General features: G+C 43.1%; 1 protein-coding gene across 1 annotated transcript in view; it reads left to right on the plus strand.

Moving 5' to 3' along the window:
- The window catches only part of SUCLG2 (succinate-CoA ligase GDP-forming subunit beta), a 600,661-nt gene that overhangs the window by 265,518 nt on the left and 310,848 nt on the right, over positions 1 to 24,295 (plus strand). The window contains exons 3-4 of the mRNA XM_078661482.1: positions 6,341 to 6,440; positions 21,027 to 21,117. Of these exons, the coding sequence (XP_078517608.1) occupies positions 6,341 to 6,440; positions 21,027 to 21,117 (191 nt within the window). The remainder of the gene's footprint in view (positions 1 to 6,340; positions 6,441 to 21,026; positions 21,118 to 24,295) is intronic.

The following is a 24,295-nucleotide window of genomic DNA, read 5'->3' on the forward strand; positions in this document are numbered from 1 at the left end:
TTGTAATTATAGTTTATTCAAAGTTCATGCAAAATGTCTCTCTCTCTCTCTCTCTCTCTCAAAATATATATATATATATAGAATGTGTGTGTACATATATACACATATATCTGCAAACACACACACATATATATGTTTAAATATATATATATATATATATATATATATTTAAACATATATATGTGTGTGTGTTTGCAGATATATGTGTATATATGTACACACACATTCTGGCAATCATTTATTTTTGCAAACCATAAAAATCTTCACACGTACATTCATCTAAATATGATCGAGTGTACAATTTTAACATCATCAGAGGTAACGGCAAACCTAATGGTAGAGAAAGTGTTGCAGTTCCTTCAATTAATAATGAGATGTATAACTGTTCACATTTTACCTTACAAGTTCAACTTCTACCTGCCTGTCACAATGCCAGATTCCCAGTCTTCATGGTAGTCTCTTAGAAGTTCTATAAATGAGTCATTGCCCATAAACTCACACTTGCGTTTTGAGGTGGACAGCATGACTTGTATTGTATATTGGATTTGTATAGCGCCTTATCACCCAGGGGTCTCTAAGCGCTTAGCAGAGAATGAGCACAGTGCCAAAAGGGGAGAGAATTAGACATTACCCCAAGCCTCCTGAAACAGCACCGTTTTTAGCTTTTTTCTAAAAAGTAGAAGATTTGTTTCTTTGCGCAAGCTCTCCGGCAGTTTATTCCATGCACTGGGAATTGTATGGGAGAAAGTGCGCCCTCCTAAAGAGGATATTTTAAATCGCGGACAGACCAACAGTGCAGCGTCTGCTGATCGTAAATTCCTGCTGGGAGCGTACGGGACTAAACGTTCCTTGATGTATTTTGGAGCGTGTCCGTACAGGGCTTTATGCGTAATGCATAGGCCCTTGAATTTGGCCCGCTGTTTCACCGGCAGCCAATGGAGTTTGTGGAGGAGAGGGGTAGCATGAGTCCTTCTAGGTTTGTTGAAGATCAGTCTGGCGGCATCGTTCATGACTATCTGAAGTCTGCTCAGCAATTTTTGAGGGATACCGATATACAAAACGTTGCTTTAGTCCAGACGTGCCAGGATCAATGCTGATACTGCTCTCCTGAGCGTATCTACCGTCAGGATAGGGGAGAGTTTACGCAGTTGTCTCATTAGGCCCACCTATGTGCCCACTACGGCTGAGACCTGGGCTGACATAGTGAGGTTGGCATCTACGATCAAGCCCAGGCTTGTCACTGCTTCTGCTGGTATTGGGGAAGGCCCTAATTCAGTAGGCCTAAGGAGATCGTTCCAAGGGCTAGATGCCGTTGTGATCGCCAGCACCTCAGTCTTATCGGGATTTATTTCTAATGAGTTGGTCGTCATCCAGTTCACGATGAATTTTAAAATATTTTGCATTCTCTGATATGCCATTGGACAGTTGTCAATTTGAATGATGATCTGCGTATCATCAGCGTAGTTGTATATACTGCAGTCCATCTGATTTAGTGTTGAAATGAGGGGTTGCAGGTAGGCATTAAACAGTAAGGGTGATAATGCTGAGCCCTGAGGGACTCCACATGTGATACCTGTTGCCTCCGATACCAGGTCAGCCAGTTGCACTCTCTGGACCCGTGCGTCAAGGAAGGAGGTCAGCCAGGCATGGGCGGTGCCCTGAATACCGATATCCCACATCCGCGACAACAGTAGGTCATGCTTGACCGTATCAAATGCCATGTTGAGAGAGGGTAGGCAGCACATGTTGTTCCAAGATTTTAGCTAGGAACGGTAGTTGTGAAATGGGCCTGTAATTTTTCAGGATCTTTGTATCAGCCCCTGCCTTTTTCAGGAGGGGGATCAGGCGGGCTTCCTTGAAATTGGATGGGACCTGTCCAGTTGTAAGTGAGCTGTTCAGGAGTGATAGTATGTCGTCCTCCAGCCCTGACCAGGCTTGTTTAAAAACCCTCGGAGGACACGGGTCCGCCGGTGAGCCTGATTTAACTCGACCCATCACTGTTCTCACGGCTTCCTTAATGAGTAAGGGTATTGAGGTTAGGGGCTGGGTGACTATTGGGGTAATTTTAGTAGTAGTATCCGGACAATTCAGTCTGGGGGTAGTCCGATTTCGGACAGGAGGTCCGCTATCTTGATGGTAAAGAATGACTGAAATTTTTGGCAGTCTTCTTGTGAGAAGGCGGGGGGTTGTTCCTTCTTTTTTCTCAATTCAGACAGAACCTTAAAGATTTCTTTCTGGGGATTGGGAGAGGTCACAATTCTGTCTTCATAGAACTCAGCTTTCATGGCCCTAATAGCTTGTTTATAGGTGGTTAACTCTTTGGCATATAAAGTTTGAATGACAGAATCATACCCCTTGCGCCAGGCTCTCTCTGTCCGACGCAGGGAGCGTTTCAGAAGCCTTAATGCATCATTGAACCATGGGGCATTTTTACCCTTTTCTCCAATTTTGACCCTTCGCGCTGGTGCCACCGCCTCAATGGCGCTTTCCAGTTTTCGTGACAGTTTGAGACTGGCCGTCTGGTAGTCTATTAAGGTGAGGAGGTAGTCCCTTTAGAGTGGAGATTAGTGTGTCAGTGTTGATAGTGTTCCACCTTCTCACAACCTGCCACTCAGCGATATGCGGTGCGCCTTGCCCCGGAAATGCTATTCTACCCTGCAGCAGGTGGTGATCCGACCATATGCAGGGCGATATGATAATGGGGCTCAGCATCGGGACTGATGTCCAGATCAGGTCCAATGTGTGACCTTTCTCATGAGTCGGGCCAGTCACCCTCTGGATTAGGTCTATCGAAGTCATGGCCTCTTCTAACTGTTTTGACATAGCGTCTTTAGGGGACTCTTCCCAGTGGGGATTAAAATCTCCCATAACTATGAGACCCTCATACCTTGTTCGTAGGTCGTGAACCAGTCCCAGAAAAGGCTCCATGAAGGCAGTGGGAGCCCTTGGGGGGCGGTAGACAAGGAGTATCACCAGGCAGTTGGTGGCCGAGCAGAGCTTGACTCCCAGAATATCCGAACCCTCCAGACTTTCTGCACAGATGGTCTCGGTTTTGAATGATTTATTATATAGAACTCCCCCCCCTTTCCTACCAACATCTCCTGTTATGAATAATGGCGCTGAAGTTGGGGGGTAGTGCTGCCACCAAGTCGGGCATGGAAGATTCATCTAGCCAGGTTTCCGTGACCCCTAAGATATCCAGGTTGTCTTCTTGAAGCAGGGAAAACACCTCCAGATTGTGTTTTTGGAGGGAGCATGTATTGAGCAGAGCAATGCTCTGTGATGTCACTTTTCCTATTTCCCTCCTCATGCTAGTCTTGCTAATAGGTGGCTTAGCTGTAGGTTTCAGCAGCCTCTCATGTATCAGTGTGTCCAATAGTCGTGGGCATATAAAACTGGATTTGTTATTTAGTGCGAGCAAAGTTTCCCTAGAATAACGAGGGCATGGCCCAGAGGTTGTGGCCCCTGGTCCCGGCCAGGCGTGGACGGGCGTAGACGGGCCTGACTCTGGTTCGACTCCAGCGCGAGTCAGGCGCGCCCGCTGTGCGCGTTCGCTGCGCGAAGACATGACCTTCCCCTTTTATGCGCGACTAGAGCGCACTCGATCCACCCCACACACAAGATGGCCGCCGCTATTCAATGCTCGGGACCGGCTCCACAGCGTCAATACTCGGCTGGGAGATGTCCTGGGCTGCGAAAAAGAGGGGGAGCGAGGTAGTCGGCTAACGCTTATTCAGTCAAGCTGTTTTGCTAAATTTACAGTGCAATGTATAAAACGCCGATTTCAGCTGTAAGTGCAATTTTAAAAGCAGGTTAAAATCTTACACAGCGCAAAATCATACAACAGCCTCCCGGCTTCCGCCTCAGGAGGTGCTCAACAGTCATGCATAACTTGTGTTAACATGCTGTTAACAAGCTCTGTGCAATAACAATCGTCCCTTAAGGTACACCCTCCATCAGCATGTACAACTGGGGCCGTATTATACATGCAGCACATTTTCCTTCATTACGTAGGGGCACACCTTTTTAAAGGTGCGCCCAGCGCAATGAAGGAGAGTGCACCATATTATGATGAATCGGCTGCCACCAGGGCAGCTGCAAACTCGAGCTGCCCTGGGGCCGCACATTCCTGTGAAAAAGAGAGTGGCTGCTTTGAAGCCGCTCCGTGTTTTCACAGTGCCTGTGGCAACCCGCCTGCACTTTGAAGGGGGAATAGTGATCTCGTTGCAGGCGGGTGTATTGAGTAATTGCACCTGCTTGCATGGGTTTGTCGGGGAGGTCCATGGGACTCCATTTCCCCCTCCAAAGGGCAGCCATCAGGGGCGCACTGAGAGTGCGCCTCTTGAGAGCTTATTTGCCTCTGCGCCTGCGTCTGTAATATGGCGCAGTATTCCTCATTTGCATGGGGCACGCCATCCATGCAAATGAGGGAATGCCCTCTGAAGATAATGCTGGCGCTTTATGTGCACCAGCGCTATCGGTATTACAGAAGGGTATGCACAAGGGCCTGCGGCCCCTTCTGTAATAAAAACCAAAGTGCCTCGGGTCCGCGCAAAGTGTGCGCAATGCTCATTGCACCCCTGGGCCACTATGTGTAATACGGCCCCTGGTGGATGGTAAATAAGTACACTCTAAAAGTGCCCATCAAAAAGCCTGAATAAGAGTACTTTTTTCGGCATGAGCTCTAAAGCTTTCCCCCTGGTCATTGGTATTCCTAAGCAGTGTTTTCATACATCATTAACTGAAACCTTTTTTCTTTTTTTACTTTTTACACTATGTTCGAATGTTGCTATGCACATGCTTGCAGTTAAATCATGGCTGTTTGCATTAATGAATTTGTGGTGTAAAATTGAAAGCGCACATTAGCTACAAGTATACCTTACACAGTAGAGCTGAAGTTGCTGAAATATCAAGTGGCATTGAGATGACTAATTATAAGGAGATGATTTGTCGCACCTAGTAGTTTCTTATATGACGGTAAGACTTAGCACTTGTTCGCTATAGGAGAAACGGACATAGGACTTGTTTAATGTAGGAAGATCAGGTATAGGACTTTTTTTGCTCTACCACTACCTGCAAAGTCGGAGAAGCTGTCTAGGGTTCCATCGCTGCCAGAATGTGCATTTTGGGGCAAGGTGTTTCCAGGTGTCAAATTTACCAAACTTCATTTGGCCTTCAGTACATACATGTTTAGGTTTTTTTTTATAACTGATCTCTGTCCACTTGTTTTTAGGTCGAGCCTACAGGACAGCACGAGCTGTCTGGTTCTAAAGACATATTGTGGACTTACTAAGACTTTACAGGGGGTTTACAGCCCACCCATTGCTTACCATTGGTTGACTTTATTGTCACTCGCTTGCTTCTTATTCATTGACTTTCCTTGACCGAGCTTGTAGATCGTGTATTTGTCCCTCCCCCGAAGCATTATATTTTTACCTCCTCACTGAATGACTACCTTCAGTCTTTCCATTGCTCACTTTTTCTGAACTAGTTTTTGCTTATGCACGTCACTTCTTTTCCTTATGTGCTTCTTGCCCACCAAATACCTACTCCCTGCACTCCGTTAAGCTAACTCCCATCGGTTGCAAGCTCACTTGTGTGTTTCGCGTCCCACCCCCATGTTGCTCTTCCTCGTGTACTGTTTTTGCCTTCCACTTACTTCTCATAGCTTCCCCCACCCGTTGCCCCTTTGCCCTTGCACTGCCAGTCTTTCTTTTATATATCTATTATTATTTGGGGGAGCGAGGCTAGGCAGCAAATTGCTACCTGGCCAGCTGCCTTTAAAAAAGCGCTTTTGAGATGCTTTCTTTAAATGTTTTTTATTTACTGAATTACCTTGGATCAGTAAATAAAAAATGGATGCCCATGCATAGTGATGCATGCGCATGCCTACAGAATGATGAAGCATTGGACCTTATTATTTTTTCGCATCATCGCCAAAAACATTAGCAAAACAAGAAGGTTCCTAAGGAGGGACCTTTTGGCATTGCCAATGTTTGTTGAATCCATGCCTTCAGTCTGCGATATTGTAACCTCTCCCAATTGCTGCATTAGAAATTTGGAAGGGGGAAAAACAAGAATTCAGTAACTAAACAGCACGATAAATGTATTTAACATACACATGTATTTAACACCATCAATTGTTCTTCCAATTTCTTAAACGTCAAAGATGAAGAAGGTGCCTGTGGGAAAGACTACATTTCGGCTATATCACTTGTTCTGGAAAAAGCATTTACATGGCTGGTGTTAACTTTTAACATTGGATGAATTGTTATTACTGTTGTCAAATCAAATCCAAATAGAAAACTAAACGAAAAACTTTATTTTTTATGCTCCATAGAGGCTCGTGAAATTGTATTGAAGGCTCAGATATTAGCTGGAGGGAGAGGAAAAGGCGTATTCAGCAGTGGTTTGAAAGGAGGAGTGCATCTTACTAAGAAGTAAGTATTTCAAATATATTCAGAGAGCTAGTGCTCGAGGGCAACCATAATAATTATTTAAGTTTAGATGTAGAATTTCAGCTAAAGAACGAAAGTGTATTAGTACCAAGGCTGTACATAAATGATTGGTTGAAGTGAACGCACGGACAATATAGAAGGAAGTGGGGTGTTGCTGAGTGGCAATTATGGGTGCTTAATATATATATATATATATATATATATATATATATATATATATATATAAAAAATAAAGGTCTCTGCAGTCTCTTGTTGGGTCTGCCATTAATGGTGGTGCAGTCAGCTGATTCTTGCTGTGAAACTCTACTTTGTTGTCAATATATTCAAGTATGTTGAAGACCAGAAGTAAAACAATAGCTGACCATCTTCCCAAGGTGTGACCAACATACTTTAAAAACATATTTTAAGAGAATGGTATTCCTAACAATGGAAGGTCTGAGACCTCAAATCCTATTGTTCAACTCTAGCATTTAATATAATAGCGCCTAAAAGCATACTTACTGATCACAATCGGTAGTCCTCTAGCTGTCTCCATGTTTCCTTCAGTGGTGATGGAAATGGGTGCGTCAAACTTGCTCTTAGGCTTTCCCCCCTTGTTTTTGCTTTGCTGCCATTACAGTAGTCACCAATTTCCAGCATGGAGAGTGTCAACAAACGTAGTGGATGTGGAAACATCAACAATGAAGGGAGGCATTAACCCCTCCCACGCTTGTGACGGAACCGTTCCGTCACGCCCTTCGGGTGGGCTGTGCTGGTGACAGAACAGTTCCGTCACGGCCCGCTCGCCGCGCTTGCGCAGCGCGAATTCCGCGTCTGCGCTGAGCGTTCTTTCGAGCGGGCGGGGCCGTGACGGAACCGTTCCGTCACAAGCACAGCTCACCCGAGGGCCGTGACGGAGCGGTTCCGTCACAAGCACGGGAGTGCAGCGCTGCCCCCCGCCCCTTAGCACTGCGGCGGAATAGCCGCCGCAGTGAAAGGGTTAAAGAGAGGTAACCGATGAGGGTGGGAAAGAAAGATGTGTAAAAGATAGTAGGAAGAGGCTGTAGGCTCACTGCCTTATTTGCAGAGGTAGATGAAACAGAAAGTGCCTACGAAGACGTAGAAAGGGATAGCATGTTTAGGAAGGGGGTGTAATATATGTTTTGTGTCAAAATGTAAGCACCATAAAATGGGGAAACTTCACTCAAGTCGAAGTTTGCCCTTAGTGGCTTCGTCAGATAAGGAGATTTAGCGCATGGGGGTGGGGTGGGATGGCTCGTGTCGAGGTTTGATGATGATGAGGAAGTGCAAAGGATAATTAGCAGGTCAGATTGTAAAGAGAAAGATTGCTGTAAAAGTAGTGAGGAGAAGAGGTTACAAGGGTATTTTTAAAGAAGGGTGAGTAGCTTAAAGAGTACTCTATTCCATGCAGGCCATGCATGTTTCAAAGTAAATTACTTCATCTAGGGGAAGTAGCCCAGTTTTGTAAAGAAAAGAGTTAATCAGGGTCTTGTCACATTGGAAGCAAAAGTTTGAACAGATTCTGAGGATGTTGCACCATGGGAACAGTATAGTTTATGTAATGGATGTGATAAAGATAGTTCATCTACTGTGGGCACTGACGTAGGCTCTAAGCATTAGGTTCCAGGCTGAAGAAGTGAAGGTGATTCTATATGGGGAAGCATATGTAATTTCTTGTGTGCAGTAGTTGAGAGGTTGTATATCATTTCAGATTTACCATAGTTAAGAATCAAGGAGTGGAAATCCAATAAGTGACCTAATAAAACAAGTTTGCCATCATTTGGATTGTAGTGGGGAGTGAAGATGATAATGAGACATATATTTGGGTGTCATTCAGAAACAGGTAGTACATGAACCCACAGATCAGGTAATCTTGCCAACTAACGTCACAGAGCTTGAAGATGAACAGCGGACAAAGGCCCGGGACTTGGGAAACACACAGAGGGTGGGTAGAAGTGTTGTAGACGCTGCAGGATATGGAGAAGATGCAGTTTGCAAAGGAATAGGTCAGGCAGAGAGATGGAGTAAAAGGATCTGGTGGTCCGGTATGTCAAAGACTTTTGGAAGATCTTGGAGAATGTTGATGGAAAAGTGGTTAAAGTGAGTTGTGTTGCACCAATTAATTCAGGTACATACAAAAGAAACATTCCAGTTGTGTTGCTGAATTGGAGTGTGTAAAATTGGCCCTGGGTACAGGGATTGTGCCAGAAAACGTAAATGACAGTCACTCTTGGGGAATAGAATGATAGGAGAGGTGTTTCGGTAATTGATGAGGAGCAAGGTGCATACGTCTTTTATTGTGTATTTGTTTTAGTGGGGATTACTACTGCAGTTTTGTATCAGAATGAATATGGTGAGGAATGACATTTTCACAAGCATATTGATGATCTGTGGAGTGAAAACGTTGGATGTGGCCTATCATCAGCTCATATTTATGGTTGGCATGAGTATGCTTCTGGAGCGTCAGCCAAAATTAAAGAGATCAGCAGTTTGTGGAGTAGAACATGTAATCAAAGGGACGTCAGGTGGGAAGATGTGTGTTAAGAGATTAACATTTAGTCATTGTGGAGCAGTCAATGAGATTTTATATGCCAAAAAAGTATTAAGTTGTTTGCTGTGAAAGGTTACTGGTGACTAGGTAAATGAGGTGTGAATAGCAGAGATTTTAAGTTTTTTTTTTATAATAGTTCAGGGTGGGTGTTGAGGCAAAGTTCGAGTGTGTAGCAAGTGTGTTAGTTATCTTTATTTTTACATTCTCATAAAGTGCACAACCATAAGGTATTAACTCTCAGTACCTTTGCACAAACAACATTACACGACATTACAAAAATGATAAACTGATAACAAACAATGTGTGTATATTCTCAGTCATTTAGGGGTTTGGATGTTGAGCCATTTGTGGATGTGAGATGACATTATTGCATGTAGTGTGCATGCTTTGGAGGATAGGAAGTGTGCTGTTAACTTGTTTGTGTTCAAGTTCAAAGACTTTCAAGAAGAGGAATGTGGGTTAGACATAGAGATCATAGTTAACCTGTGCTAGATGGAGGGTAAGAAATGTCTTCATTTTCATTATGGTCCCCCAATTTCTGCATGTGTGGATTTGCTAGCTTTAGAACTCTGCACTTTACTACTGCTAAACAGTAGTAAAGTGCTTGAGCTTAACCTCTAAAGCATGTGTTGTACATTGTGCTCTCTATTTGGTATACTTAACGTCCGTATAGGTCCACTGTAAATAATACTTTAGGTGCACCTATGGTATGGAAATGTAAATGTCATATTTGGGCTGCAGTGTGTATTTACAGTTCCACATATATGAAAAGAATATTTGTACCAGGAGAACCACTGTGCACTGGACAGGCTATAGTTTAAATGCACTGCTTTGGCACCCGCCAGGGAACAATGTTTTTACAATGTAGGAAAAGCTGATTTTCTTTTTAATAAGCAACCACTTTTGTGTGCTTTGTTAGCCCAGGGGCCAGGTGATGATATATAGGAACAGGGCACTTTACATATTGGGATTAGTGGGCCCTCACAGTAAAATAAAACTCAAGATCTATTTCACTATGCAGGCTAAGCTTGACTTTTCCCAAGTGAACCTAGTGGGTTGCATTCTTTACTTTCCACCTGTGCTTAGGAAATGACTAGGAAAATACTTCAAAGTTTTTAGCCTGATTAGGTTTTAAAATCTTAGAATTATAATAGTTATGGTAATAATGAAGAAATCAGATTTCTGATCATGTAAGCCAAGAAGAAACTTTGTAAAAAATGTACCCTAGGATGCTAGCGACATAACTGGCTTGAAACCAGTTTTTCCACTCATCACACCCTCAGAGCTGGAACACACATCTTTGACTGGAAGAGTTAATAACCCTGGCTCAGAACAGTGGCCTGCCTCTGAGCCCAGGAAATGTCAATTGGCGTTAATTGGTGACCACTTGGCGGGAATTCACTATCTGGGAGTGGACAGGAGCATTTGACAGAACAAAGGGCAGCCTTGGTGCTACCTCTTTTGAGTTGAAGATACCAGGCAAGGCTTATTCTATTAATTCCCAGGCCCCTTCCAGATATCTAGTCTTTAGTCGCTGTAGGAGGGAAAACCAATTATGCCACCTATAACACGTCCATAACTGGATTACGCATCACTGGCTCAAAGATAAAACAACTTGTGACTTAGGTGACAGTGGCTTGCCTCTGGGCCCAGGAATGGCCAACGGTCTGAAACTGCTAACCACTTGCAGGGATTATCTATATATGAGTGGGCACATGGCAGATTTAGCACTACCACTTTTGACTTGGAGTTGGGAACCAGGGCTTCTCCTGTTGATCCACTGTATCCTCCTAGACAGTGAGGCTCCATCCACAGTAGGAGGGAAAACCCGTGTTGACCCTGTTAACTGAAGACAGGTCTGCCTGGTGGCAGCTGGGTTTTGCCATCGTCAGATGTGGGCTCTTTGGTAATTTTACAGTATGGCAAAGGGTTGAGTGGGTTTGTGAAAAAATGGCTAGGCTTGAGTGGTAGAATTCCCCCAATCACTGGTTAGTACACACAACCAATCTGAGAGTTCCACGACCATCTGACTTCATCTGAAGAATGGAGAAGTATCAAGGCAGAAATTAACTTGACAGTTGAGTGTTGGATATTATACAGAACAGACACAAATCAGATTTTGTTTCTTCACTCAGTCGTTCTGGACTGGGAGTTCAGGAAATTCAAAGGACAGTTGAAAAAAGAGGCATAAAATATTTTAATCAGCCATGGAAAAAAAATCTACTCCTAATTCTTTAAATTCAAGATAAAAAGCCAAAGCAAGAAAGTATTATTGTTGAATGTTAAAACTGTGGCAAATGGATCAAAATAGAAATGTTCAAGATGCTGATTCTGCCTTCAAAAACACGATAGCTGAATGTAGGCTATATGTCTGCAAGATGCTGATTTTCTCATTCCGTTTAGCAGGAAACCCAAACATATTATTTTAAAATTCAAGACTGGCCTAAAGTCTGTACTGCATGCACTACTCAAAGTGCTTGCATTTTTACTTTCTAATCATCGTGTTTTGGTGGGGACCATGATAAACCTACAGATAGATTATTGAACTGTTGTGCACAGAAGCGTCTCGCATACCAGTGGCTACAGTTCATGCAGAGTACCATTGTCCATTTGAATATTATCCTCAAAAAAGGGACCTATTCTTCAGGCGGCTCCATCCTACTGGTTATTACTAGTGTCTGAATTTGAAATTATTAACCTAACATTCAGGTGATTGCATAGGCAAAGCTCTTTTTTCCATCACCCAATATGTGATTTGTTACTCCTCTGATTCCTGTGACAAGTTGGTACGAATGATCTTTTAGACCAGGTATATCTTACGTTTGTGCAGCCACTTACAGTGTTAGGCTTCCCTCCTTTAAATAAGTGTCAGGCTTTGTGTGATTTTCTGTTACGTTACGGAAGCAGGGTTAGGTTTTCTTCCTCAGTGTACTGGTTTTTAGTTACTTTGGATAAGCCTAGATGTGCTTTGGTCTGTATGTGCATGTTATTATTATTATTATTTTTTAAACGCCTTTCGTATCTCAGTGCTAGCTTTAATGGTGTTTTTTCCCCACAGAGATGGGGCAGCGGATTAGAGTAGGATTTATTTCAATTAGTAAGAGTTGATGTCAAAAGCTGAGAACCTTAAGCATCATTCTTTTACGAATTCAATGCTGTTTATTAAGATTTTAAACCATTAAATAAATCTTAAATAAACAAATCCCATAAAAAGTCATCTTAAATGGATCGAGGAGGCAAAGCCAATTGGTTTCCGGCTTTGCCGATGTTTGCCTGTAAAATACTGTTTGAAAAATGTAAAACAAAAAGGTCCAAGCACTAAAGGAAAAACACACACAGATGTTATGTATGGTATTTCAAACTTGTACATTGAATTCAATGTTTTCAGTCTTTTCAATGGTCCATGTTTTCAATAGTTATGGCAGATAAGGGGACCCCTAAAGAAGGTTGCAGTTCAGGGAGATGCCTTCCACCTGCCCTGGGTTTTACCACGGAGCTGTCTGATATAAGAAACAAATGCAATAATCTGGAAAGACATTGGAGACAACACTACTGCTTTGAGGATCAGGAGATTTATAGGCAAGCATTGAAACTATACTATGGGTCGATTAGAGAGGCTAAGACTGTGTATTTTGTTGAATGTATACTTTCAGTGGAAAACAATTCACGCACCATTTTTAAAAGTCAAACTATTTCCTAATCCACCGTTGCTAGTACAGCCCATCACAGCTTCAACAAAATTGTCCAATAATCTCTCCAATTTCTTTGTAGAGAAGAACCTTGAAAATTATATCTCATCTAGAGTTAAATCTAACATCGTGCAACTTAGAGATGATCCATGTTGGTCCCAGGTGGTCAATTTCTGCCAATCTATGTAAATTTACACATATTTCTTTGGCCAATTCGGAGCAGGCCATTTTGATGTGCAAGTCCGCATCTCCGTATGGCCCTTGCGGCCTCAGATCCTAGCATCTGTAGTGAAAGTGATTAATTCAATCTTCAATCAAAATCTGCTAGTGTTCCCTTATGTTGATCCCTTTACTGAAAAAGACGTCTGCGGATCAAATGCAAGTGTCCATTTTAGGCCTATCTCTTTGCTCCCGTCAGCATCTAAGAGGCTATAGAAGCTAGTTAATTCCTAGCTCTCTGGCTACTTAAAACAGTGGAACATATTACACTCTTCACAATCCGGCTTTAGACCTTGTCATAGCATGGAGACAACCGTAGAAGTAGTGGTAGACTCAAGTAAAATGGCGCTGGATCAGGACAAATAGGCGGCCCTGATCCTGTTCGATTTGTCAGCAGCCTTTGATAGCACGTCTCACCCAATTCTGATACGATGCTTTGCGGAAGTAGGCATTTCTGGTTCTGCTCTATACTTGCTCTGCTTCTTCCTGGAATATTGCAGTCAAGCAGCCTGCTTGCCTTCTTATTCTTCGGACTGTAAAACCATCAAGATTGGCGTGTCACAGGATTTAGCACTAGGTCTACCCATTTTAATATTTATATGGCAGGATTATATTTTATGCTGATGATAGTCAGCTTTTTTGTACTATGGATAAAAAGGCACCAGAGGCCTGTTCAGCCATCAAGGATTGTTTGACGGCCAAGGTAGTACAACAATCTACAAGCAACATGAGAAAAACTAAAATCTGTAATTTTGGATCGACCATGCCTAACCTAACTGGGGCTTGCACTGCTCGTCAGAGTGGGCGAAAGCCCCCCCTTTCCCCCCCAACATCTCTGTCTTGGAATCTGGGAGCTAAGGTTGATTTAAACTTTTCTATGCATGCTTGTGGCTATAGTGGGCTCATGTTTTGTGCTGCTGAGATAATTTAAAACAAATCTTACGACTACTCCTGTTTCAAGCTCAGAAGTTGGTGACTCATGTGGTAATTACGTCACACATTGATTACACCAACAGCCTCTATATTGTCCTGTCTCAATACCACTTGAAGAGACCACAGGTAGTACAAAATGCAGCTGCTAGACTACTTTTAAAGGTCCCCCAAAAGGCATCTATATCACCTTATCTGAAAACTCTTCACTGGTTGCCCTCCAAGGAGTAGGGTGCAATTTAAAGCCTTGTTCATGACCCATCACACTTCCTATGGTTCTGGTCTTCACCTCCTTTCGGCTAGACTTCAGCACTATCTTCCAACTAGATCTCTTCGTTCATCAGAGCCCTGCTTATTACAGGTCCCCAAAATCAAACGAAAAAATGGGGAGGCACATCATTCACCTATCGGGCATTGCATGTTTGGAATCAACTTACACTCCATCTTCGGAAGATTAGGTCAGAGCCACTATTCAGGAAAGGCATCAAAGTTTGGCTGTTGGACCTTGCTTTCTGATAGGGTTCCTTGTTCTCTACTTGGATGATTGTGCAGTTCCTCCTACCGTCAGGACACTCTTCGGAGTAGCTGTTGCACTCTATAAATAGCTGATTGATTAATTGCATCTTTTCAAATACTTTTCACTCAGGAAAATCTGAAAAGAACTTGAAAAGGAAGTGTCAGAATGTAAAGGGTAACAGTGCCAATGCTTAATTTACTTTCACTTTTACTTTTACTTTAGTTGCACACTGTGTCATTTGGAACCAAGCTGTACCTGACTGATGAGCCCATAACTAGGGCAAAACTGGTCCTGGTAAACTTTTGTTCTGGGTCAGGTAGGACCTGGCTTGGCAGTTCAGGTTGTACTGTTCCCACTGGATCAGGATCAAGACGGATTTGCATATAGCTGGGTCCAAACTGATATGGCATGGTGTGCAAAATAACGATGTATTGGGATGCGCTCGAGTAATTCATTACCAGTGTCTGAGATTAATTCAAGCGTTTCATCCATAACCTTTGTGGGCACTTTAGTGTGTGGCTTTAAGTGGGACGGGTATGCCTAGACGTGGGTCCTGTGCACACTGTTTCACTGGAACCAATCTTTACCCGACTGATGAGCCCATTACTAGGACAAAACCGGTCCTGGATTGCTTGTATTCAGGTTCAGGGAGGAACTAGCTTGGCAGTTCAGGCTGAAGTGTTCCCAATGGAGCAGGGTCAAGCTATAGCTGTGTCCAAACTGAGGTGGCATGTTGTGCACAATAACTATGAACTGGGATGCGGCCCGAGTAATTAACAGTGGCTGAGATTAATTCAAGCAATCCATCCCTCACCTTTTCGTATACGTTAGTGTGAGTGCAGTAGATAGCCATTTCCCCACTGCCATAAAAGCCTTTGTGTGCCAAAGCTTGTGCTTTCATGCAATATGTGGAATGCAGGAGATTAAACAAAAACAACCCTTAAAGTCTGCTCTTTATCCATATCTCATCAAAAATAACACTGCTACCGTGCACATGATCAGGGCTGGTATTTGAGTGTAGGAAGCACCACATGAAGGAGAGAGCTGGCTCACACGGAGAGCTGAATGAAAAACAAGTAGTTCCCTAAATGTGAAAAGTGGAAGGATGAACGTCAACCAACCTACAGGATTGTAAAGAGTTAGAGTGTAGGTTCCAGGGAAGGCATAAACAGAAGAAGAGGATAACGAACCACTGAATAAGAAGCAAGCAAATGAGTAACAGCAAGGCCAACTAATGGTAAGCAATGAGCAGGCTGTAAATAAACCTGTTGATGGGCAAAGGGTAGGAAAAGGAGAAAGCAAGAGATAAGTAGATGGGCAATCCAGGGGAGAGAACAGAGGGAGAGAAGAAAGAAACACCATGACCTAATCTTTCAGATATATACACCATATTATTTAAGAGAATATTCTTATATATGTATTGTTATTTAGATTGCACAAACTTAGCTAGGAAGCAGTAGAGTGCTGTACATTACCTGTGGTGTTGGGAGAGTGATCTACAAGATCAGGTACATCAAGTGGGCATTAGACAAATACATGTCACCTTTTTTAGCTAAGGGAGATTAGGTGATTTGCCCAGAATCCCATAATGTTAAGTCAGGCACCAGTTCCGGAGTCAGCAGCTTTATCCAATTGTACACATCTCCTCCATTAATGGCCTATTTCATATCTCTGTTGTTGTACAACAGGATAAGCAAAGAGCATTAAGGAACATGTCAGGTCTTCTCCAACGCCCATTCCAAAGGATGGAGCCACCAGCAATCAATTTATCCTTTTGTAAATTTTTGAGTCACCTGGCACCAGACTGGCGCCTATACACAACATTTTGGTACTCTCTACGCAGTGACTGCAGGTGTTGTTCGAGCACTGAGCCACTCGATTCAATGAACCACTGAACCACTCCTGAGGCGGAAGCCGGGAGAGTATGCTCTGTGTGTGCTTTTTAAAATTGTTGTATCTTGTTGCTTTTAATTCACGTTTCACTCACCCCTGGGCTCTTTCCCTAAAAGCTGCCTCAAAGTCCCTTGCACAGCGGATTCCAGCGCTGTTGCAGGCAGGGAACAATCATCGCCGCCATCGTGCGCTCAATCCCCGGGCCACGCCCACTTTCTGAGGCCACGCCCACCGAACCTTCAAAAGTCACGCTGACTCACTAGCGCGCCAGAACCACTGAACCACTCCTGAGGCGGAAGCCGGGAGAGTATGCTCTGTGTGTGCTTTAAAAAATTGTTGTATCTTGTTGCTTTTAATTCACGTTTCACTCACCCCTGGGCACTTTCCCTAAAAGCTGCCTCAAAGTCCCTTGCACAGCGGATTCCAGCGCTGTTGCAGGCAGGGAACAATCATCGCCGCCATCGCGCGCTCGATCCCCGGGCCACGCCCACTTTCTGAGGCCACGCCCCTTTCCTCTCTTTACAAATGTGCATTTGCCGGAAGCGCAGCGGGCGCGCCAAAGGAAAGCCCGTCTGCGCCCGTCCGCGCCAAGCTGGGACTAAGGGCTATACCCCCTACTGGTCCCACCCAAACTCTGCCCACACCAATGCACTACTCGTGCAGCGAGCTATTAGCCCTTAACAAAACCAATACGGACACAAAACCACATCCTTGTACCCAAACTGGCCCAGGCTTATCCTATGGACCCATCTCCTGCTACGCCTGTCGATGGTCCAGCATGAGTCAAACTCTAACAGACTACCACATAATTCCTGAAAAAAACCATCTTGCGTTGAACTGTCTATATCTTAACGCAAGATCCCTACCTAAACATGCTCTGGACATCTGGGATCTACTCATATCTAAGACCCGAGATCTGGTTTTCATCACCGAAACCTGGTTATCTGAAACCAGTGCTCCAGACCTAGCAAATGCCCTTCCTCCTAACTACAAAATCATTACACAAGATAGACCGGGTAAAAAAGGTGGAGGAGTTGCTGTGATATTCAGGGATTACCTAACATGCCTCGCTGAACCTATTACTGCCCACATTGAACATCAGACCCTACCATTCAAAGTACTTTTTGAGGGCCTCACCATCATAGCCGGTGCAGTTATATATAACCCCCCCAGGACAACAAGCCAGTCTCGGTGCCAAACTATTGAATCAACTGCTACCATTCTGTCTAAAAAACAAAAATTATATGGTTGTTGGTGATTTTAACATCCACTACGAGAAAACGGATGCTCCAGGATCCTCCCAATTGGAATATGACATGGGAATTCTCCAACTAAGACAGTGGATAGTGGGTCCCACGCACTTAGCTGGCCACACCCTAGACCTACCATTCACCAACATCGAATCCACCGATATAAGAGAAATCCTCCCCCTATCCTAGTCAGACCACTCTATGATATCCTTCTCATTTAAACTTCCTGGCAGACCTTTGAAGCCTAAAACAGCCCCTCTCACCTCCAACAGAGCTTGGAGACTAATTAATGAGTCAAACTTTGACAACCATTTCTGTGAGGCGGTCGCTACACCACCGGACGACTCCCCTGTCTGTAACGATGCCGCCCTATTAGATGCCGGAATACGACAAACATTAGACAAACTAGCCCCCATGCGGGAATCCAGGAAAAAAACCATAACCGAGAAATGGTACACTCCCCACCTAAAGAATCTAAAAAAGGAATGCCTAAAAAATGAACATTTATGGAGACAGAAGAAAGACAGCGAAGCAAGACTAAATTATGTCAATAAACGGAAGCAATATATTTCGGCCATTAAAGACGCAAAGAAGGCCTACTTTACCCAACGTATTCAAGAGAACAGTAACTCAGCAAAAGAACTGTTCAGAATAGTAAAGGAGCTGAGTAAACCTTCCAGCACCTCACAAACCCTCACTCCCTCAACTGAGGCCTGTGAGCGTATTAGTACCTTCTTTTCTGACAAAATTAAGAAAATATATTCTACCTTCACCCCCCAAAATACCTTCAGCACCCCAGACAATCCTTGCAAGACTGTCATTTCATCAGAAAGATGTAAAGACCAATCAGACTTAGGCAATGCACCCCGCCTAACCAGTTTTGAACCACCCTCTGAAGAAGAGGTCTTAGCGGTATTGAACACAGTCAAATCCGGTTCCCCCTCGGACCCCTGTCCCCATTTCGTGTTCTCTAAAATCGCATCCACGCTCTGCCCCCTTGTCACCCAACTCTTCAATAAATCGCTAGTCACTGCCATCTTCCCTGAGGCCTGGAAACACGCCTCCGTGACCCCCCTCCTGAAGAAAGCGGGATCTGATATTCTCAATCCAGAGAACTATAGACCTATCTCCCAGCTCCCTTACCTCTCCAAAGCCTTGGAGAAATTGGTCAACGTACAATTGACTAGGTATCTAGAAAATAACTCTCTTCTGGATCCCTCCCAGACTGGTTTTAGAGCTACCAACAGCACCGAGGCAACGTTGCTGGCAGTGTTGGACAGTATCAGATCCACCACCGACCAAGGTGGAGCAGTGGCACTGATACTGCTTGACCTGTCAGCGGCGTTTGATACGGTATCCCACGACTGCCTGCTGAACACACTTCTGAGTAAAGGAGTTCAATCTACAGCATTGAACTGGATCCAATCTTTCTTAAGCAATCGCACCCAGGCAGTGCATATGGGCCAGTTCCACTCAAAATCCAACCCCATCAGCTGTGGGATCCCTCATGGGGCCTCACTGAGCCCCACTCCTTTCAATGTCTATATTTCATCTTTGGCCGACATTGGAAGGAAGTGGGGCATTGGCATCTGCTCTTACGCAGATGATACATAGCTGATGGTGGCCATGAACGAAGGGCCCGAGATAACCAAAAAAAATCTACAAGACTGCCTCTCCGAGATGGCCCAATGGATGCACAACCATTGTCTAAAACTGAACGCTGGCAAATCGGAGATTCTTCTGTTCGGTGGAGCCAAACGTATGTGGGATGCCACATGGTGGCCACCTTCACTGGGATTGGCCCCCACTCCCAAACAACACACTAGAAATTTGGGAATCATCATGGATGACGCCATGTCCATGAAGGATCATGTCCACTCCCTCTGGGGCAAGGGTTTTTCTATATTAAAACTGCTTGCGAGGATATTTCCCTGGATACCCTTGGACTGTAGACGCTCAGTCACACAGGCCTTACTGGTTAGCCGCCTAGACTATGGCAACGCACTATTCGATGGGATGAATGAACAACTATTCTCCCGCCTACAGGTCTTGCAAAATCAGGCGGCCAAACTGGTCTGCAATAAAGGCAAACGAGACTCGGCATGGGAATGCCTAAAAAAAACTACACTGGCTCCCGATGCGCCAGAGATCTGCCTACAAACTGCTCAGCCATGCGCACAGAGCTCTACATAAAACTGGCCCCACAATTCTTCAAGGGAAAATCGAGTTCTATGTTCCCAATAGGAATCTACGATCGAGTCAATCAGCTCTAGCCAAACCCAAACGAATCTATAAAGTCAGAACAGGCGGTCGCGCCTTTTCTTACCTGGCAGCTAAAAGGTGGAATGACCTACCTACCGACCTAAGACACACCACAAACTACCTTCAGTTCCGAAAAAAACTGAAAACACACCTCTTTCCCAAAACGTAACCTTTCAGCATATGCCTTCAGTAGTCCCTCTTGGTTCATAGCGCCGTGATATCCCCTGGGATGAGTGTCGCGCTATATAAATACCGCAAAATAAAAAATAAAATGAAAATATGTTTTTTACTATCTACTTGGATGACCTCCTTCATTGCAGCTTCCTCCTGCAGTATAGAGTCCCTGAGATCCATGTCTTGAAACAAAACTATATTACTCCTACCATTCATAGCTCCGGATAATTTAAGTGAGCTGGGTGAAAGACTGGACGCTTTGTTCACCAACTCATCTCCTCTCTCTGTACTGCTGTATCAGGTATTCCTTGAAAAACTAGTGCATCACTACAGTTGTTCCAGGTGGTACTTGAGGAAACCAGGGATGCAGATATTGTCTGCTCTCCATTCATTTACAGTCACCTCTTATTTAGTGTCCAGTATACACATTGTGCATCCCACCTTGCCTCTGAATCTACCACAATCTTTCGTGTGTTCTTCCACTTTTCAAGCTCTACCTAACAAGCAATCAACCTTGGAGTCCAAAGTTTGCATATCCATCTCCACTTCTGAGAGTGTTCAGTGTACTTGCCTCCTAGATACCCCCAAGCATATTCTTTTTGTTTTATGCTTTGAGGTAATCCTATGTCTGAATGTCCCTGTGCTTTTTTATCTACTCCCAAGGTGGTAATTCTGTCCTCAAGAAAAGTGGTAGCAAGAAGGCTTCTCTTTGGGGAGCAAAAACTTTCACTGGATCTCTGCTACTGCTAATTGGTATACTTTTCATTTGCAACTAGTTTGCATTAATGTTTATATTACTGCACAAATGTTTGATCTGATTCATGTTGTCTTTACAATTGCCAATGATGGCAAATTTTATGAAATGCCTTCTAACCATTCCTTCCTGCTGTACATATTTTCCAGGAGCATTCCATTATGTTGCGTTGTGTTAAAAGTTCAATTGAACATCTCTCCTGGCTTGAAAAAAAAGAACCTTACTACTTGTGGAATTGGCACTTTTAAGTTCTAATTATGTTTACCAGTGGACTTATGATTTTATATATTTTTATTTGAGTTTTTACACATATACTTTGTTTTTACTAGTCCAGATGATATTGGACCTCTCACGAAGCAGATGATCGGTTATAATCTTACAACAAAGCAAACTCCAACGGGAGGTGTGAAAGTCAATAAAGTAAGGAAAAGGTTAACATTTAAGCAATTATGCAGTATGCTCATGCATCTCCCTTTTTGATATGTTGAGTGAACATTTCAATTTTAAGAGCTTTATTTTAATATATTTTCACACTTTCAACATCAAGTTTTAAAAGGGAGTAGTTGTATTTGTTTGTTTTGTGCCTGTAGTGATCTGACTCACTGTAATATAATGTATATATATATATGTGTGTGTTTGTGTGTGTGTGATAAAGGCCACGACTGTGGTTGAAACGCGTATTTTTTTCTGCCTAAAATAAATACCTTAATACTGCAGATTGTGTGGCTTGTGGATCTTCATAAACTTTTGAACAATATTCTACTTGTGGAATATAGATATATATGTTCACTGAAAAAAACAAAGGTTACAGGGACATTATAGTGAAGTGGACATTTCACTCGTACTAAACTAGAGGCATTCAGCAGCTCTAGTTAGCTCTGCAAAATATAAAGTGCACTCCCGCAATGCACTGCTTATGACCTCACATATTACATCACTCATGACATGGTCGGTGACTTCACTCATGACATCTCAAATTACATTACTGGTGAGATCATCCTGTGACTGTGAGTTTTTTAAAAACATTTCTGAGTGTTAAATATATATACACCAAGGTGTATTGATGAATCAGTGGGTGTGTGACTAACTGTATAAGTGAGTGATTAGATGTCTCAGTGAATGTATTGGTGAGTGACTAGGTTGTGATTTTTTCACCTCTGCAAATGTAATTGGCATTGTCAACAGACAATTCATCCTTGATTTCCCACATGGCTCTTAAATCACCTGGCAGATTACTTTTATTAGGCCAGCCCTTAATGACAAAATTACATGCATCACTTAAAATCTTATCTTGGGAATATTCTGTGTTCCATTCTTCTTTAGATATAGCACTTGTGTCATATATCACTGCAACATTGAAATCATCTCAATCAGTAGGCTCAGTTTCCACCAGGGTTTGAGGAGATCTACTGAGATAGACGGCCACTTGGTTTCTCTTGCCCGGTAGATATTCTACATCATACGTAAAGTCTAACAGTTTCAAATTCATTGTAGCAATTCTAGATGTGGCTTTAAGTATACCTTGTGAAGTAAAAACTTTAGGCATCAGAGAATTTCTCCTCCAAAGGATACAGAGATCGAGATGCAAATGCAATTGTATCTTCTTCACCATTGTCATTAACCTGTGACAAAACTGCCCCAAGGCCTTTCCCACTAGCATCAGTGGTAATGAGGCTATGGGCACAATCTCAAACCCTTGTAGTGGTAAAGAAGAAACCAAATCTGTCTTTAGTTTGTCAAAATCACTTTGTAATTCCTTATTCCAGAAAAATTCTTGCTTAACCTTGAGAAGTTGTCTCATTCCATATGTTTTTGTTGCAAATTTTGGACAAATTTAGAATAAAACTCAGCCAAGACAAGAAAAGATCTTACTTCGTCTTTCGACTTGGGGGCAGAGGCATTACTAATCGCCTTAATTAAAGTCTTTTTGGGTGAAATACCATGGCTCCCAACCTTATGCCCTAGGTAAGTGACTGATTTAATAGGAAATGTAATTTTTTTAATTTCTGCAGTTAATCCTTTTTCAGCTAGTTTACTTAGAACACTTTCAAGGCGAATGTCATGTTCATTCCTATCGCGCCCCAGGACTAAAATGCCATCTTGAAAGTAAGTTACTCCATTTTGATTCTTATATAACTTATGCATTAGTCTTTGAAAAACGGCAGCAGCCGAAGCTAGAACGAAAGGCTTTGTAATGAAACGGTAGCGCCCAAATGGAGTTATAAATGCCGGTAAATTCTTGCTGCTGTCATGTAACTAAAACTGATGGTACATCGAAGTTAAATCAATAGTTGAGAACCATTTAATACCCTCAGATTGTGCTAATAATTCATCTATCCTAGGTAAGGGAAATTTATCAATTATGATATTGTTGTTTAGGTCTCTTAAATCAATGCATGTTATGTTATGTTAAATTAATTTTTAAATGCGCACGGCTACCCAAAAAGGGTTTCCCAGCGCAAACCTGGAGGAACCAAGAAATATGAAAGGTGAAGATTATTGATTAAACAGCCAAGTTTTTAGTAGCTTGTGAAAATTAAAGTAAAGTGTTTCTTTGCGGATCACTATGTGGATAGGGGGTTGCACAAGAGTGGGCCGAGGTAAGAAAAAGAACGGCCACCCATTTTTGTGAGTTTGATCCTGGGAATCACAACTTTTTCCTGAGTCGAGGCGCTTAACAGGCGGGAAGGCTGATAGGGGTGGACTAGATTTTGTAGGTATTGAGGAGCAGTGCCAGTCTTGATCTTGAACATATAGTTCAGAGCTTTACATTTTGTCCAATTTTCCACTCTAAGCCAGTGCAAATCTCTTAAGGCATTAGAAGTAGAGGACATTCTTGGGATTCTACAAAGCAGTCTAGCGGCAGAGTTCTGCACCACCTGGAGCTTACGTAATACATCCCTATTAGCTCCCAAAAAAAGAATTTTCCCATAGTCCAGTCTGGATGTTACGAGTGCCTAGACTATAGTCTTTTGAGTGGCATTCAGGAGCATCCAGATGATTTTCTTCAACTATTTTAAAATGGTGAAGCAGGTGGCTGCAGTTTTTACCGCACGTTGCTTCATAGATAATTTGCTGTCGATGATGAATCCCAGATTGCGGACTTGAGAGGTGGGCAGGGTTAAAGGCCCCAATTCAGTGGGCCTATGTTGGGGACCCCAAAGGTCTATATTTTTCCCAAAAATAAGGACCTCTGTTTTTTCACTGTTGAGCTTGAGTAGGTTGGATTGCATCCAAGATGCAATGTTACTCAAGCCCACTTGAAGGGTTGATGGTCCTGGCAGCATTTCCGCAGAAAGGGAAAAGATGATTTCGGTGTCATCGGCATAGGAAAAAAGAGACAACCCCGCCTCTCCTGCAATTGCTGCTAAAGGTTGAACATATACATTGAACAGGAAAGAACTTAAAATCGACCCTTGCGGTACCCCATAAGAAGCAGAGTGGATTTTAGACGTATCCCTAGATGAAAAAACTTGTAAGGTTTGCTTAGATAAAAAAGAAGACAGCCAGCCAAGCAGTGTCCCGGTAATGCCAAGAGACTACATGGATTTCATTAACACGGTATCAGAAACCGTGTCAAATGCGGCACTCAAATCTA

Source organism: Lissotriton helveticus, chromosome 9 (genome assembly GCF_964261635.1).
Source record: "Lissotriton helveticus chromosome 9, aLisHel1.1, whole genome shotgun sequence".
Lineage (NCBI taxonomy): Eukaryota > Metazoa > Chordata > Amphibia > Caudata > Salamandridae > Lissotriton > Lissotriton helveticus.